The 18,034-nt window shown below is 50.0% G+C and overlaps 1 protein-coding gene across 1 annotated transcript in view; it reads left to right on the top strand.

The window, feature by feature from the left end:
• Positions 1-18,034, top strand: part of LOC140454559 (MAP/microtubule affinity-regulating kinase 4-like) — a 118,398-nt gene that overhangs the window by 31,650 nt on the left and 68,714 nt on the right. Inside the window, exon 2 of the mRNA XM_072549396.1 lies at positions 17,420-17,624. Within this exon, the coding sequence (XP_072405497.1) occupies positions 17,420-17,624 (205 nt within the window). The remainder of the gene's footprint in view (positions 1-17,419; positions 17,625-18,034) is intronic.

The following is an 18,034-nucleotide window of genomic DNA, read 5'->3' as shown; positions in this document are numbered from 1 at the left end:
AAGTTGTTGGTGATCACTTCAAATGCGATTACTCGGGGGAGGAAATGAGTTGTTCTGACCTTGGGTCGCTGTTGGTTGGCTGTCAGCTGACCTGGCCTCAGGAGGAGGCCCAAGAAATGTCTGGCGGGACAGGAGAATGAAGTGAGGGGAGAGGGGTGTCGCCATGGTGGATGTTTTTTGGGACCATCTTAGTGGGAGTATTATTACTGGAAGTCTTATTCCTTCCTTCTCTTGGTCACAATGAACAACCCAAGATGGTGGTTTGTTGGTGATGTCACTGGGCGAGAGATTCTGAGCTTTTTTTCTGATTGATTCACAGGGTGAGGGCGTCGCTGGCTAGGCCAGTATTTATTGCTCATCCCTAAATTGCCCCAAAGGGCAGTTAAGAGTCAACCACATCTGGAGTCACGTGTAGGTCTGACCAGATAAGGATGGCAGCTTCCTACTCTCTCAAGGTCATGGGTGAACCAGATGGGCTTATCCCACAGTGGATTTATGTTTATTCTAGATTTTAATTGAATTCAAATTCCACCGTCTGCCCTGGGGGGGATTCGAACCCAGGATACCTGGCTCTCGGGATTAACAGTCCAATGATAATACCACTACGCCATTGCCTCCCCTTGGGAGGATACCTTGAGGCTCTTGTTCTGGGGTCGCAGTCAGAACCTCACCAGAGCACACTGGGAGGTTAGAATTCCCATCGGATTCTGAAATAAAAAGCTAATCTAATGGTGACCGTGTCCATTTATTGTAAAAACCTCATCTGGGTCACTAACGTCCTTCAGGGAAGGAAACTGCTATCCTTACCTAGTCGGGCCTACAGGTGACTCCAGACCCACAGCGATGTCTGAGGCTGAGGGCTGACCTTTTGAGGTTTATACAATCATGAGAGGATAAATAGACAAGGTATCCTCTCCTGATTGTATAAACCTCTGGGGTGGGGGAGTCCAGGACTAGAGAGCATAGGTTTAGGGGAACCGAGGGGCAACTTTTTCACACAGAGGGTGGTGCGTGTGTGGAATGAGCTGCCAGAGGAAGTGTTGGAGGCTGATACAATTACAGCATTTAAGAGGCATTTGGATGGGTATATGAATAGGAAGGGTTTGGAGGGTTATGGGCCAGGTGCTGGCAAATGGGACTAGATTAAGTTAGTATATCTGGTCAGCATGGACGAGTTGGACCGAAGTGTCTGTTTCCATGCTGTGTGTCTCTATGACTCTGACTAAAACAGGGCCTGTCGCACCTCATTGGTGTTGAGGAGAAAGAGGGGGTGATCTGTTCAAGCACCACACTATGAGGGGCTTTCAGTGGATTGAATATGTTTTCTGTGCTTGTGGAAAAGCGAATGAGACCCACACGGTTGGATGGGTATATGATTGGGAAGGGTTTAGAGGGATCTGCGCCAAGTGCTGGCAAATGGGATTAGGATATCTGGTTGGCATGGCCGAGTTGGGCCGAAGGCTCTGTGTCCGTGCTGTACGTCTCTGGGCAGGTAGGGAAGGGTAATAAATGCTGGCCGAGCCAGGGATGCCCCACTCAGTGGTTTGAACACACCCTCGTCTCTGCGGCATGAGGTACTGTCTCTGGGTCCCACTTGGAGTTTGGTGGGGACGCTCCCAGACAGAGAGGGACAGCTCTGTTAGAGGTGCCGCCATCTTGGCTGAGACCTTTTAAGTGGAGGGCTCAGGGTGAGAGATCGTGGTAGCGTCTGTTCTGAGGAACAGGTGGGGAGGTCTCAGTTAGCACCCTGGCTGATATATCCTCCTCGATCATCAATGCGATGGGATTGCTATCTCACTGGTCCTTGTAGAAGCAGGTTGTGTGCCTATTAACTTACATTGTAACAGGGGGCAGGGATAGTGTGAATAGACAAGGTTTTTTCCCTGGGGTCGGGGAGTCCAGAAACACAGGGTTTGGGTTTAAGGTGAGAGGGGAAAGGTTTAAAAGGGACCTAAGGGGCAACGTTTTCACACAGAGGGTGGTACGTGTATGGAACGAGCTGCCAGAGGATGTGGTGGAGGCTGGTACAATTACAACATTTAAAAGGCATCTGGATGGGTAGATGAATAGGAAGGGTTTGAAGGGATTTGGGCTAAATGCTGACATTAGATTAATTTAGGATATTGGGTTGGCATGGACAAGTTGGACCGAAGGGTCTGTTTCTGTGCTGTATGTTTCTATAACATTGTCCACAAGGGCACTTTGGGACAGCCTGTGGTTGTGAAAGGCGCTACATAAATGCAAGTCTGGCTTGCCCTTCCCTGCCTTTTGTTTTTAAAAGAAATAAATGATTCCCTTCCTATCAAAAGAGCCTTCTGTCCAGCTGCTGAGGTTTTTGGGGTGGGTTAGTCAGGAGTGAGAGATTAGTGCGGTGTCCTAGGAGGGGTGGGGTGGGAGCAGGGATTGGGGGGGGGGGGGGGGGGTTGCTGGTTAGGAGAGAAAACACACAAGTAACCCGTTCCCCTACTTGGCAGATGAGGCAATGGCGGATTTGTTAAACCGGTTATTTTGAAAGTCCCTGTTTCCTTTCGAAAATGTTGAAAGCTCCCTTGCGCGTAGACGTTATGTTTTTATTCCATCACTGTTGCACAACGTGGGACTTTCTGTGAGCTGTTTTTTTTTAGTTTCCCCTGTCGAGCTGTTGGAGGGGTGCACAGGAAGATCCCAGGCATGTCCAGAACTCTGCGCGGAGTCAGGATCTGAATCAGAGAGAGAGAAACACTTCCCCCGTCTCAATATTTAGGAAAGGTTTGGAGGGATATGGGTCAGGAATGGGGTGGGGTGGATCTAGTCTAGTTTGGGATTATGGTCAGCATGGACTGGTTGGGCCGAAGGGCCTGTTTCTGTTATGTATGACTGTGACTCTGTTTTAAGTGGGCAACCTCGTGTTTTTGAACAGTGACCTACCCCCCCGCTGGTTCTAGATTCCCCCACGAGAGGAAACATCCTTTCCATGTTGGGAGGTTTTGTTACACCGAGGATGCTATATAAATGGAGGTCGTTGCTGTGTTATGATTGGACGGTTTGAGTGCCATCCCTCTGCATTGTTCTGCTCATCGTTCAGAGTGTCCTGTGGTGATCTTGTTCCAAGCTTCTGTGAGAATTCACTTCCTCTCGGATACCCCAGCCCCATCCCAACTCATCACTTGACTGCCCCCAACCTCTCCTCTCTGACCCCTCACCCACTGCTGAACCCTTCCTTTCCCCCCACTCCTCACTGCTGCCCCCCCCCAAGATCTCTCCTCACCGCCCCCCCTGATCCCACATCATTTCACCCCCTCCTTCCCCATCATTGTCCATCTTCCCCTCCCCTTTCCCACACCTTCCCCCCCCCCCCCCCCCCCCCCCCCCCCCCACCCACTTTCCCCTGTTATGGAGCAGACCCAATCCCTTCAAATATCCAAAGTAGATAACTTCGGCCCTCACTTTTTCTTATGTTAAAGGGACGCGTTGGTCAAACTACCAGTCTTGAACCGAGACACTCTTTATTCAAACACTACACACAAAAGACACCAGAAGAAAGAGAAATTTGAATAACTTTATTGGAAAACTTAGAATCATAGATGGTTTAACCACTAAACAGTAACTATTTCAATAGAGTAACATCCCATAAACACACCCTTGCCAAAGGCAAATTCAATAAATTAGGTAGTCTTACAAATAATTCTCCACCTCAGGAGGAAACACAAATCGAGAAAACTCTGAGAGAGTAGCAGGGAGAGATATACTGCAGCTTCAAGACCCCAGTAACAACTGCTACTAAAAGTTCTGTTTCTATAGAAGCATGACTCCACCTATTCAGCCTGCGTCTATTGTTCTAATCTTCTTAAAAACAAAACTAAGGCCTGACAGCTGTTTACTTTATTGGATCCAAATAGACAACTTCGACTTCTGTCTTAAAATCTCTCTTCCAACAAAAAAAGGGGCAAAATACACCCCAGTATTATGACAGCCCCGTTGTTCTCCTCACTCCTCTGTCTCTAGGCCTCTCCTGCTGCCCCTTCTCCTGTTGGTCCCCCTCCTTTTTACTCTATGCCCATCTCCCTCCGAACCCCTCCCCTCACTCTTTTCTCACTCCCACCTTTCCATAACTCATCTGCTCCCCCCCCCACCCTTTCCCACACATCACTCCTGTTTGTAATGTGCTGTTGTACACTCTTCCACAATCCACTCCTGGGTCTGCCTCTCCTGTAGGTCTTGACGGATCTGTCATGGAGTCTGTCCGACAGAGTGAGCCCACTAGGAGGCTGCTCAGCTCTGTCAGTTAACTTAGTTAACCCGTTAGCATAGAACTTGAGCCGAGAAAATGGGGACGTGATGGTAAACCGCCTCACCTTGCGTTCATCAGGACCAATGTAAGAATGCCAAATCTCAATGAGAACAGCAGCTTACACAGTAGGAAAAACAAAAATGCTGATTGGTTGGCAAGTCAACTCTCATTGGCTGAGCTGTTGCCAAAAGACAGGATGGCTAAGGTGTTTACCACATTTGCCTTCATTGTTCAGTCCTTTTGAGTGTAGGAGTTGGGGCATCATGTTGAGGTTGTACAGGACATTGGTGAGGCCTCTTCTGGAATACAGTGTCCAGTTCTCCCTGTTATAGGAAGGATATTATTAAACTGGAGAGGTTCAGAGGGGATTTACCAGGACGTTACCAGGAATGGAGGGTTTGAGTTATAAGGGGGTGCGGCGGTTAGGTTGGGACTTTTGTCACTGGAGCATAGGAGGTTGGAGGTGACCTTTATAGACGTTTATAAAATCATGAGAGGTATAGGGAAGGTGAATGTCTTTTCCCTAGGGTGGGGAGTTCAAGACTAAAGGTCACATTTTTAAGGCGAGCGGAGAAGGATTTAAAAAAGACTTGAACAAATATTTTACATAGAGGGTTTTAGATTAGATTAGATTCCCTACAGTGTGGAAACAGGCCCTTCAGCCCAACCAGTCCACACCGACCCTCTGAAGAGTAACCCACCCAGACTTATTTCCCTCTGACTAATGCACCTAGCACTATGGGCAATTTAGCACGGCCAATTCACCCTGACCTGCACATCTTTGGACTGTGGGAGCACACCCACGCAGTCACGGGGAGAATGTGCAAACTCCCCACAGACAGTTGCCCAAGGCTGGAATTGAACCTGGCGCTGTGAGGCTGCAGTGCTAACCACTGAGCTATCCTGCCAAGGTTCCTGAATGGGAATCATAGCAGCACTACAACCCATCGGTGGCATTGCTCAACAATGTGGTGGACAGACCGTCTCTGTACACAAATGACAGTACCCCACTCATAGACCTTGAGGTGACCCCCGAAGACACTTTGCGAGACATGCTGTTGCTGGAGAGTCAGGCCTGCCCTGGCCTGGTCTGTATTGGTTTGCATTTTCAACTGTCTTTCGTGTTTTTTTAAAAATCTTGTGTGGTTCCCACTTTGGTTGATAAACCACCAAGTTGCAGGTCCGTGTTCTGTTTTGAAGGTGGTTGGTCTGCGATACTGCAAGGATTATTTCAACATCGCTGGGTAGGGAAGCTTTTTTAAAAAAAACTGTGATGATTCCCACTCCTCCCCATTGTCTAAAGAAACAATAGGAGGAACTCTAGACGTCCAGAGAACTCGCAGGCAATGAGTTATTGAGGTGTGGTCTCTGTTGTGTTGTACTGTTTTGAAAGAGTCATCTGCATATAGTGTCCACTTGTAGCTGCTGTACAGAGCAGCACCAGCAGATGAAGATATAAAAAAAAGGTATAGAGGAGGTGTGGTGGCTCAGTGGTTAGCCCTGCTGTCTCAGCACCAGGGACCTGGGTTAATCCCACCCTCAGGTGACTGTCTGTGTGGAGTTTGCACATTCTCCCCGTGTCTGTGTGGATTTCCTCCGGGTGCTCCGGTTTCCTCCCACAGTCCAAAGATGTGCAGGTCAGGGTGGATTGGCCATGCTAAATTGTCCCAGGGGTGTGCAGGCTAGGTGAGTTAGCCATGGGAAATGCAAGGGTAGGGTGGGTCTGGATGGGAGGCTTTTTGGAGGATCATTGTGGACTTGATGGGCCGAATGGCCTGTTTCCACACTGTAGGGATTCTGGGAGAAATATGGGATAATTGTTTATCAAAATAACCACTGTCATCGCTTGTGCGTTATTTTAACCGTTGCTAAATTGCAAGTGCTTGGCGCAAGGCCAGGGATCTTTGAGTTGCTGTTGTCATGTGACAGACAATTTATGCAAAGCGAGCTCTCTCACGTACCGATGTGATAGTAACCGCATCTCGGTCGGTGGAGGAATAAATATGAGCCAAGCCACCGAGGACAAGTCTTGACACCTCTAAGACAAGGAGGCCGTGGGATCTTTAACAACCCCCTGAAAGGGTGAATGGGGCCTGAGTTTTAACAGTTGGAGACTGTGAGTTGTGTTGATGACCCTCAAAGGAATGATGTGTTGGTGCCCACTGTGATGGGAGTCAGACAGAAGTTTGATTATAGATCAGTTACGACCAAGTTCCTCATTGGCAAAGGTCGACATGAACCAATCAGTGCCTTTTGATGCTCAGCATTCTGGGGTGCTTCATTGGGACATTCCCAAACCAGTTTTGATGTTTCAGACCGAAAGTGAGAAGGGCAGGTCAGAGGCTGGGAATCCTGCAGTGAGTAACTCACCTCCTGACTCCCCAAAGCCTGTCCCACCATCTACAAGGCACAGGTCAGGAATGCGATGGAATACTCCCCACTTTGCCCTGGATGGGGGCAGCTCCAACAACACTCAAGAAGCTCGACACCATCCAGGACAAAGCAGCCCCCGCTTGATTGGCCCCACATCCACAAACATCTACTCCCCCTACCACTGATGCGCAGTAGCAGCAGTGTGAACCATCTACACAAAATTCACCAAAGATCCTCAGACAGCACCTTCCAAACCCATGACCACTTCCATGTAGAAGGTCAAGGGCAGTGGATATAGGGAACACCATCACCTTCAGCTTCCCCTCCAAGCCACTCATCATCCCAACTTGGAAATATATCACCGTTGCTTCAGTGTTGATGGGTCAGAGCCCCCTCTGTAAGGGCATTGTGGGTAAATTAATATAATGGAGACTCAATGGGGAAGATTTTTTTTAAAAATTCATTCATGGGATGTCTCTGGCTGGGCTCAGCATTTATTGCCCATCCCTAATTGCCCGGGGGGCAGTTAAGAATCAACCCCATTGCTGTGGATCTGGAGTCACCTGTAGGCCCAGACCAGGTAAGGATGGCTGTTTCCTTCCCTAAAGGACATCAGTGAACCAGATGGATTTTTTCCAACAATGGATTCCTGATCATCATTAGACTCTTAATTCCAGATTTCTATTGAATTCCAATTCCACCAACTGCCGTGGTGGGATTCGACCCCAGCACCCCGGAACGTGAGCTGGGTCACCTTTAGTAACAGTCCGTGATGATGCCACTAGGCCATCACCTCCCTGTTGAGTTCCCCTTGAAAGAGAAGACGGGTGGAAAGGGTTTAGGGACACAGTGCCAGATCCTGAGGCCCAAGTCCCTTCTGCTAGCAGAGCGCTAGAAATCGGGGAGAGTCTGGAGGAGTCTGGCGATTGCGAAGGGTTGCTGAGGTCACAGGGCCAGAGAGAAGTGAATATCATTGGGGAGCAGGGTCACCACATGGCTTTTGGTGGCAGCCATTTCCGTTCCCGCTGGGGATGGCCCTGTTCCCTCAACTTGCTGACCTTCCCTCATCATTTCTTATGCTCTTCCGAGACCCTTTTGAGTGACTGAGAGCGAGCGAACGTTACCCACCGTTCCACCCCACCCCTGAAAGTAGCATCATCTCCTCAAAGTGCATGGCATGGGGGGGGGGGGTGGGGGAAGTACGGACAGGGGTGATGCACCCCTTTAACGACCTCACAGTCTCACTGGCGGGCTTGATGTCTCTCGGCTGCACGTATCCCAGAAAAAATATATAAATGGTTTCAACGTTTGCAGAAAGAATGGACAGGGATTGGGATTTGCTATATGGTTAGCTTTCACCTTGTGGCACCTGGTCTCCGTTAAATGGGCTAAAATGTCTGCCTGGGCCAGTTGCCATGGCGATTTAGTAGGCCCTGTTAAAAGCCCTATCGATCGACAAACTAAGCACGCTCATTGATTTATTGAGTGGCATATTTTTGTCTTGCCGGGGAGCCAAATGGAAGATCAATACCATCTCCCCAGGCTGCCAGAGGTACATGTTCCCGGGAGTGTGTGTGTCTGAAGGCAGGTAGGCCTCAGGCTTAAGATCGTGCAATATTCTCCTCAGGGGAGTGTTCTCCATTAACGCTGTGGTAACGAGGCGGAGGGAGAAAAAGCTTTCATTCATAAAACGCTACTTGGCTCCTACAAAGTAAGCCCACAATGGCCTCTCTGTTTTTCCCGCAGTTGAATAAACAGTTTAAGGTGTTTAACCAGACACGGCTGCTTACTCCAGGCCTCTTGACTTAGAGGATCCTGAAGCCACACTGCCGAAGATGTTCAAATCCTGTCCATTACTGAGAGAATGCTGCACTGTCCGAGGCCATGATGGTTCACTGAGGTACCCTCTTCAATCAAAGTACCATGCCAACCTTTCAAAGAGGAGCAAGCGAGTTCCCCTCCCCTCTCCCACCCCCCATTTTCCTGCCTGATATCTACCTCCCAGTCCACACTTTTCTTTTCAAAGATGAATAGATTATCTGCAGATACTCACGTTTCTGTTTGTGGGATCTTGCTGTGCATTGATTGGCTGCCTAATTTCCTGCAGTGTGCCTGTGTGTGTCACTGCCTGGAAAAGGCCTCTGGGCGGTCCCAAGGCCGTGAAAGGCGCTATGTCAACGCTCGACATTTTGCCCACGGACGCGTTTGCCAAATTGCGCACGGTAAGATCCCAGCAATGGGGTCAATTTCCGATGGATCCGGTTTATGGTGTATGTCATGGGGGCGGGGGCAGGTGGAGGCATTTAAGATGCTGGTCAGAGTGTCATGGGAGCTGGCATTTGAGCTAGGTGGAGATTTTGGAAGGTCATAGGTCACGAGGGGACTTGAGAAGATTTAAGGTTGGGGTGTTGCTGAGACCAGGAGAAGCCGTGAGGTAGTCTGGGTGATGGTGATTTGGTCAAAGCCAGCGCGACTGTGTGGATGGATTCTCGATGAAAGAGAGAAGGGAATTCCCGGAGATAGACGGAGTCCCGGGTACAGTCACAGGAACAGTGTTGCTTTGTAGCGTTCCAGAGAGAGAGCGAGAGAGAGAAGCCTTTGTCCAAGTAATTGCTGTTTGTGTTCCAGTTCCCTGATGACATTTCGGAATCTCCTCTTGCCCGTCAATCTCTGTATAATTGGGAAGCAGGCGACCCAGTGGTGTTTTCCGTTAATCCGAAGACCCGGCTAATTTTCCGGGGAGTCAGGTTCAAATCCTGCAAGGGGTTCGAATTTGGTGAAAAGCTGTGGAATTAAGCGTCCAACGATAACTATGAATCCATTGTCAGAAAACCCCATCTGGTTCACTAATGTCCTTCAGGGAAGGAAACTGCCTTCCTTACCTGGCCTGACCTATACGTGACTCCAGACCCACAGTGATGGGGTTGACTCTGAGCAATGGATGCTAGGCCTAGCCAGAGCAACCCTACCCTGTGCATGAATTAAATGAAAATAGAAAGATAAGCACGGCCAATCCACCCTAACCTGCACATCCCTGGACACTAGGGGACAATTTAGCATGGCCAATCCACCCTAACCTGCACATCCCTGGGCACTAGGGGACAATTTAGCATGGCCAATCCACCCTAACCTGCACATCCCTGGACACTAGGGGACAATTTAGCACGGCCAATCCACCCTAACCTGCACATCCCTGGACGCTATGGGGCAATTTAGCATGGCCAATCCACCCTAACTTGCACTTCCCTGGGCACTATGGGGCAATTTAGCACGACCAATCCCCCCTAACCTGCACATCTTTGGACTGTCGGAGGAAACCCACACAGACACTGGGAGAACGTGCAAACTCCACACAGACGGTCACCCGAGGCGGGAATCGAACCCGGGTCCCTGGTGCTGTGAAGCAGCAGTGCTAACCACTGAGACACACAGCGCCACCCTCCATTGAAGGACTGTGGCTGACCATCTGAATCCCTCCTCTGTTCCCACTTTCTCCCCCATTCCCTTTGATCCCCTGAGCCCTAGTCGCAATGTCTAACTCCTTCTGGAAATTGGTCAACGCTTCGGCCTCAACCAACGCTCAGTGGCCAATTGCTAATGGCCTCAGACCATGGGTTTTATGAGCAAAGTGAGCTTTGTCCCTGGGACCTGTGGGAGAGGATTCAATTTAAATCTTTTTCCAGGACACGGAGCATGGGACAGTCGGGACGCGGTGCAGGTCGGGGAGAGGGTTATTGGTCTCGAAGTTGGGATGTGACACTTTCTCCACAACTCCTTGGCCTGCTTCTCCAGAAGAGATTTGCGTTTCAGTAGCACCTTGCTGTAAAAGGGCTTCACTCAAAGCCAGGGCTTTATCAGAATCCGAGATGGGGGTGTGGGGACAGGTTTAATCGAGGCAGGGGGTACGTTTAAACTCTGCAGACTATTCTGGAACACACCGTCTCCCGGTACAGGAGGAACTTTCAAAAGGGGACAGCTGGATGAATACTTGAGAAAGAATGAAGAGTTAATGAGATGGATGGGTTGTCCCTCTGGAGCTGTCCCCTCGTGATCCTACACTGCTCCTGAAAATATCCACAGAAAGGTGCCAATGGGGCCATCCCCTCGGTGATAACCCTCTGAAGCAGCTATGTCTGAATCCGTGTCCGAATCCCCCTCGGAAGTTGTTTTAGAATCGGCTTCCGCTCCCCTCCCTTCAGGCATGACCTTCCCAGGTCTCCATCAACTCGCTGCTATCCAAAACCAGACGAAAGGTTCTCCGCCTCGCTTCCTGCTTCTGTGGCTAATGGCCTTAAAGTTTTGACGGCTGGGCTTTGGCCTTCCCTTGGACCACTTGACTCATCCTCACGGCGCTAACTAAATGCAAACATCTGTGGCGGAAGGGCGTGAGCCAATGAATGACGTGAAGGTGTCAGGAACACACACCCTTGCCCAACCCTAACGCACGGCCTCCAATTCGCCAACGTCGGGAATCCATTTCCCACTCTGCCTTGCAAACGGGCCGTCCAGCCCACTGAGCTAACCAGGCCCCAGTACAGGGGTCCTCCTACGCTGTGGTGGTAGAGTCCCCACCTCTGGAGCAGGAGTTCACATCCCACCTGCTCCAGAGGGTGTGTGTAATGGCATCTCTGAACAGATTGATGGGTACCTCCTGAAGCAGTGTTAAAACTCAGACCGCGTCTGCCATCTCCCCCTCCCCCTCGCCTCACCCCAGATGTGGGGGTACAATGGTTTTGTTTTTGGATTGTCTTTGGGATGTCTTCTGGGGAAGAGGTGACCTGTTCTGCGCGGGGGGCGGGCAGGTTGCGCCTGATCTGGAGGGGGGTGGGGGGCAAATATCTTCTTGGCCAGTTTTGTCCCTATTATTACGATACCGTATGGGGACATATACGGGAGCAAACCTCACTTTTCTACTTAGAGTGTAACGGCAGTGGAGAAAAGGCGAGGGGTGAATTGTATAAGGTGTTGTTGGAACTGATTTGGAGGAACTGGTGTTGGACTAGGGTGGACAAAGTTAAAAATCAGGATCAGAGTGGTGCTGGAAAAGCACAGCAGGTCAGGCAGCATCCAAGGAGCAGGAGAGTCTTCATTTCTGATGAAGGGCTCTTGCCCAAAATGTCGATTCTCCTACCCCTCGGACGCTGCCTGACCTGCTGTGCTTTTCCAGCACCACACTCTTTGACTCTGACTCTCCAACATCTGCAGTCCTCACTGTCTCTGACTTCCCTTTATTGCAAACTACAGTTAATTTGAACTGGAGAGGTGGGTGTTTGGCAAAGTTGCAGCTGTCACGAACCGACGATAACCCATCGGTCTCCAGCAGGATCTCTCCCTTGTCTATCTGATTCTCCACCTCCAAGACTGGGAGACCATTGCCAAGCTGGGTGGAGCTGAATGCAGCATCGACACACAGCCACTCAGCATTGAAACAGACCCATCAGTCCAACCACTCATAGAGTCATAGAGATATACAGCACGGAAACAGACCTTTTGGTCCATCTCGTCCATGCTGACCAGATATCCTAACCTAGTCTAGTCCCATTCGCCAGCACCCGGCCCATATCCCTCCAAACCCTTCCTATTCATATACCCATCCAGATGCCTTTTAAATGTTGTAATTGTACCAGCCTCCACCACTTCCTCTGGCAGCTCATTCCATACACGTACCACCCTCTGTGTGAAAAGGTTACCCTTCAAGTCCCTTTTAAATCTTTCCACTCTCACCTTAAACCTACACCCTCTCGTTTCGGACATGCCCACCCTTGGGGAAAAATGACCTTTTGCAATTCACCTTATCCATGCCCCTCGTAATTTTCAACATTTTGGGGATTTTTACCATTGGAGCATTGGAGGTGGAGGGGGTGACCTTATAGAGGTGTAGAAGGTCATGGGGATGTGGGCCAGGAGAAGGCAGATGGGACTAGTTTAGTTTGGGATTATGGTCGATTGGACTTTCCTCCCTTTATTGGTCAGAGTATTGAGTACAGGAGTTGAGAGGTCATGTTGCAGCTGTACAGGACATTGGTTAGGCCACTGTTGGAATATTGTGTGCAATTCTGGTCTCCTTCCTATTGGAAAGATGTTGTGAAACTTGAAAGGGTTCAGAAAAGATTTACAATGATGTTATCAGGATTGGAGGATTTGAGCTATAGGGAGAGGTTGAACAGGCTGGGGCTGTTTTCCCTGGAGCGTCGGAGGCTGAGGGGTGACCTTATAGAGGTTTATAAAATCATGAGGGGCATGGATAGGGTAAATAGGCAAAGTCTTTTCCCTGGGATCGGGGAGTCCAGAACTAGAGGGCATAGGGTGAGAGGGGAAAGATATAAAAGAGACCTATGGGGCAACTTTTTCACACAGAGGGTGGTATGTGTATGGAATGAGCTGCCAGAGGAAGTGGTGGAGGCTGGTACAATTACAACATTTAAAAGGGCTGTTTTCCCTGGAGCGTTGGTGGCTGAGGGGTGACCTTATAGAGGTTTACAAAATCATGAGGGGCATGGATAGGGTAAATAGGCAAAGTCTTTTCCCTGGGGTGGGGGAGTTCAGAACTAGAGGGCATAGGTTTAGGGTGAGAGGGGAAAGATATAAAAAGGAGCAACTTTTTCACACAGAGGGTGGTACATGTATAGAATGAGCTGCCAGAGGAAGTGGTGGAGGCTGGTACAATTAAAGCATTTAAAAGGCATCTGGATGGGTATATGAATAGGAAGGATTTGGAGGGGTATGGGCGAAGTGCTGGCAGGTGGGCCTAGTTCAGTTGAGGAAGGCTGGTTGGAATGGATGAGTTGGGCTGAAGGGCCAGAGGAAGCGACAGATGTGGGTACAGTTACAACATTTAAAAGACATTTGGACAGGCACATGGATAGGAAAGGTTTAGAGGGTCATATACTAATGTCCTTCAGGGAAGGAAACCACCATTCTTACCTGGTCTGGGCCTACATGTGATTCCAGACTCTGGACAACGTGGTTGTCTCTTAACTCCCTTCTGAGTAACTGGGCAATCAATGTTAGTCTAGCCAACATCACCTTCATCCTGTGAATGAAGAAAATAACAACGCAAGTAAGTGGGACTGGTTCAGTTTGGGGACTTTGGTCAGCATGGTTGACTTGGCCTGTTTCCATGCTCGTCTGTGTGAGGAGCTAACCCACACTCCCCTGTTTACTGTCCCTCACCTAGTCGCTAATCAGGTTAGCAATCTGCCTTCAGTTGCCTGAGGCCCAATTTCACGCTCCCCCCTCCCCTGATCTCTTCACAAGAACTTAATCACACACCTCCCCGCAAGTCTGTGTAAATAATGCCCAGTGACATTCCTCTCCCACCCACTATTTCAATAACCTCTTCACAATAAAAGGTTCAATTAGGTTTATCAGGATCCTTGACAAATCTCGGCTGGCTCTCCCTAATCAGTCACATGTCCTTGAGATGCCGTCATTAATTATAGACTCGTTGGCTTCCCGTTAACAGATGTCAGTCGAACTCCCCAGAGCGCTGTCCTAAGAGAGTGGACTGATCCATGTGATTCAGGAGGGGGTTGGGGCAGATTGTAAGCACAAAACTGGAAAAGCACGGTGGCCCAGTGGTTAGCACTGCTGCCTCACAGCGCCAGGGACCTGGGTTCGATTCCAGTCTCTGGCGACTGACTGTGTGGAGTTTGCACATTCTCCCCATGTCTGTGTGGGTTTCCTCTGGGTGCTCCGGTTTCCTCCCACAGTCTCAAGATATACAGGTCAGGGTGGATTGACCGTGCTAAACTGTCCCATAGTGCCCTGGGATGTGCAGGTTAGGGTGGATTGGCCGTGCTAAATTGTCCCGTAGTGTCCAGGGATGTGCAGGTTAGGGTGGATTGGCCGTGCTAAATTGTCCCGTAGTGTCCAGGGATGTGCAGGTTAGGGTGGATTGGCCGTGCTAAATTGTCCCGTAGTGTGTAGGGTAGTCAGAGCTAAGTATAGAGTAATAGGGTAGGGAGGGGAATGAGTCTGGATGGGTTACTCTTCAGAGGGTCAGTGTGGACCTGTTGGGCCGAAGGGCCTGTTTCCACACTGTAGGAATTCTATTAAAAGATGTGAAGATTGAAACAGGGGGGTGAAAAGCAGGAAACACTAGTTTTGTGGATTTCTTGAAGATATATCTTCAACGAAAGAACTGTGGATACTGGAAATCATCAGAAATTTCTGGAAAAGCTCAGCAGGTCTGTCAGCAGTCGATGGAGAGAGAAATCAGTTGACCTTTCAGGTCCAGTTCTGAGGAAGGGTCACCCGAAGCGTTAACTCTGATTTCTCTCCGCACCTGCTGCCGGACCTGCTGAGCTTTTCCAGCAACTTGTGTTATTGTTGGCTTTTTAAAATAAAGCTGGTCCTCCCTTGTCAGAAATTCTAACAACAATCTGAAAGTGAGTACAAGCCCAGGATGTGCGGCGAAACAATGACCCCAAGTCCAAGCTAGGGGCGAAACGTGGCATTGATATAAAGTGAAGAACTTCAGATGCTGGACATCTGAACCAAGAATATTAAATTGAACGTTTATAAGGGGAGGTGATGGTCTAGTGTTATTATCGTTGGACTGTTAATCCAAAGACAAAAACAAATTGCTGTGAAAGCTCAACAAGTCTGGCAGCATCTGTGGAGAGAAATCAGTTAATGTTTTGGGTCCAGTGACATTTAGTCAGAGACTAGTCACAGCAGAATTATTCTGAGGAAAGGTCACTCTCATTTCTCTCCACAGATGCTGCCAGACCTGCTGAGCTTTTCCAACAATTTCTGTTACTGATTTCCAGTGTCTGCCGTTCTTTCGGTTCTTCGTGTTCCAAAGACCGAGGGAATGTTCTGGGGATCTAGGTTCAAATCCTGCCAAAGCAGCCGGTGGAATTTGAATTAAATAAAATCTGGAATTAAGAGTCTGATTAGATTAGAATCCCGACAGTGTGGAAACAGGCCCTTCAACCCAACAAGTCTACACCGACCCTCTGAAGGATAACTCACCCAGACCCATTTCCCTCTGACTAATGCACCTAACACTATGGGCAATTAGCATGGCCAATTCACCCTAACCTGCACATCTTTGGACTGTGAGACGAAAACAGAGCATCTGGAGGAAACCCACGCAGACACAGGGAGAATGTGCAAACTCCACACACACACAGTCACCCGAGGGTGGAATCGAACCTGAGTCCCTGGTGCTGTGAGGCAGCAGCGCTAACCTCTGAGACGCCTACCAGCCCAAATGAAGATCATTAGTGATTGTTAGGGACAAACCCATCTGGGTCAGTAATGTCCTTTAGGGAGGGAAACTGCCATCCTTACCTGGTCTGGGCCTACACGTGACTCCAGACCCACAGCAATGGGGTTGACTCTTAACTGCCCTCTGGGGCAACTAATGCTGACCCAGCCAGTGATGCCTTCATCCCATGAATTAATTTTTAAAAAAGCTGGAGAAACTCAGCAGGTCTGGCAGCATCTGTGGAGAGAGAGAGAGAGAAAGCAAGCAAGCAAGCAGAGTCCGGAAGGAGGGTCACTGGATTCGAAAGGTTAACTCTGCCAAACAAAAAGTTAATCTTATCTCCGGAGAAGGTCATCGAGCTGAGGGAGTATGAGGAGGGCAGTGGGAGGAAGACCGAGCAATCAGGGATAACTTTTTCCGGTGAACTGGGCAGCACTGTAGGGTTCAGGCCTAGTCTGAGGGTTAAGGCATGGAGTTTTGGCAGATTGAGACCATGTCTGCCATACCGACAGTCTCTGGGATTGCTGGGGGGGGGGGGGGGGGGGGCTGCGAGCGACGGGGATTGCGCTTGCCGGGTGTCCGAAATAAGTAACATCCGCCCAACTTCCTGCGCGTGACAGCGCCTTATCTCTGTGTTTGGTTTGTACATCGCAGTTTTCGACTGTTTCAAGGTAAAATGGTGAGGGCGGGCTCTGACAGGAGAAGGGGGGAGGTGGGGAACACGTTTAAAAATGTGGGGTTTGGGGTGACAGGGAGGGATCCAGTCGCACTGGGTTTGAAATGTCGGCGTTTCCGAAAGGAGCAAATTGCATCCTCCCTTCGGAAGGATGTTGTGAAACTTGAAAGGGTTTAGAAAAGATTTACAAGGATGTTGCCAGGGTTGGAGGATTTGAGCTACAGGGAGAGACTGAACAGGCTGGGGCTGTTTTCCCTGGAGCGTCGGAGGCTGAGGGGTGACCTTATAGAGGTTTATAAAATCACGAGGGGCATGGATAGGATAAATAGACAAGGTCTCTTCCCTGGGGTGGGGGAGTCCAGAACTAGAGGGCATAGGTTTAGGGTGAGAGGGGAAAGATATAAAAGAGACCTAAGGGGCAACTTGTTCACACAGAGGGTGGTACGTGTATGGAATGAGCTACCAGAGGAAGTGGTGGAGGCTGGTACAATTACAGCATTTAAAAGGCATCTGGATGGGTACATGAATAGGAAGGGTTTGGAGGGATATGGGCCAGGTGCTGGCAAATAGGATTAGGTTAGATTGGGATATTTGGTCGGCATGGAGGAGTTGGGCCGAAGGGTCTGTTTCCGTGCTGTAAGACTCCTGTGACTGTGACTCACCCTTCCCCTCTCCACTACCCCTCCCTTCAAGACAATCTCCCCCTATGAGCATTTGGCCTTCAGCTCTCATGAGGCTTGGTTTTTGTTGGTAGATGCTTCCTGCAGAAAGGTGATCAAGGTGCTACGTAAATGCAAATGATGATTAAATGCAGGATGTCCTGTTTTTGGGGTATGGATGGTGATGGGAATCTAACCAGGGTGTTCCCCTTTTGCCTGTGCAGCATTCCTCACACATGGAGAACCGCTCCGAGAGGGGGTCCACGTGGTCGAGCCGGTCCCTGGGGGCACGCTGCCGGAATTCCATCGCCTCCTGCACCGACGAACAGCCCCACATCGGGAATTACCGGCTCCTTCGCACCATCGGCAAAGGGAACTTCGCCAAAGTGAAGCTGGCCAGGCACATCCTGACCAGCCGAGAGGTGAGAGGTCACAGAGGAGGGGGAGAGGTGAGAGACCTCGGGTGAGAGGTCATGGAGGAGGGAGAGAGGTGAGAGGTCATGGGGAGAGGTGAGAGATCGTGGGGAGGGGTGTGATGTGAGAGGTCACAGAGAGGGGGGACCGGTGAGAGGTCTCGGAGGTTGGGGGAGAGGTGAGAGGTCACGGGGAGAGGTGAGAGGTCACAGAGGAGGGGGAGAGGTGAGAGATCTCGGGTCAGAGGTGAGAGGTCATGGGGAGGGGTGTGATGTGAGAGGTCACGGGGGGGACAGGTGAGAGGTCTCGGAGGTTGGGGGAGAGGTGAGAGGTCACGGGGTGGGGAGAGGTGAGGGGTCATAGGGAGGGGGGAGTGGGGAGTGAGCAATGGGGTATGTGCTACCCCTTCTGGGGTGGCTGCTGGG

The sequence above is a fragment of the Chiloscyllium punctatum genome, chromosome 29 (genome assembly GCF_047496795.1).
Source record: "Chiloscyllium punctatum isolate Juve2018m chromosome 29, sChiPun1.3, whole genome shotgun sequence".
In the NCBI taxonomy this organism is placed as follows: Eukaryota; Metazoa; Chordata; class Chondrichthyes; order Orectolobiformes; family Hemiscylliidae; genus Chiloscyllium; species Chiloscyllium punctatum.
Note: the sequence above shows the minus strand (reverse complement) of the source record. Positions and strands in the feature narration are given on the sequence as shown.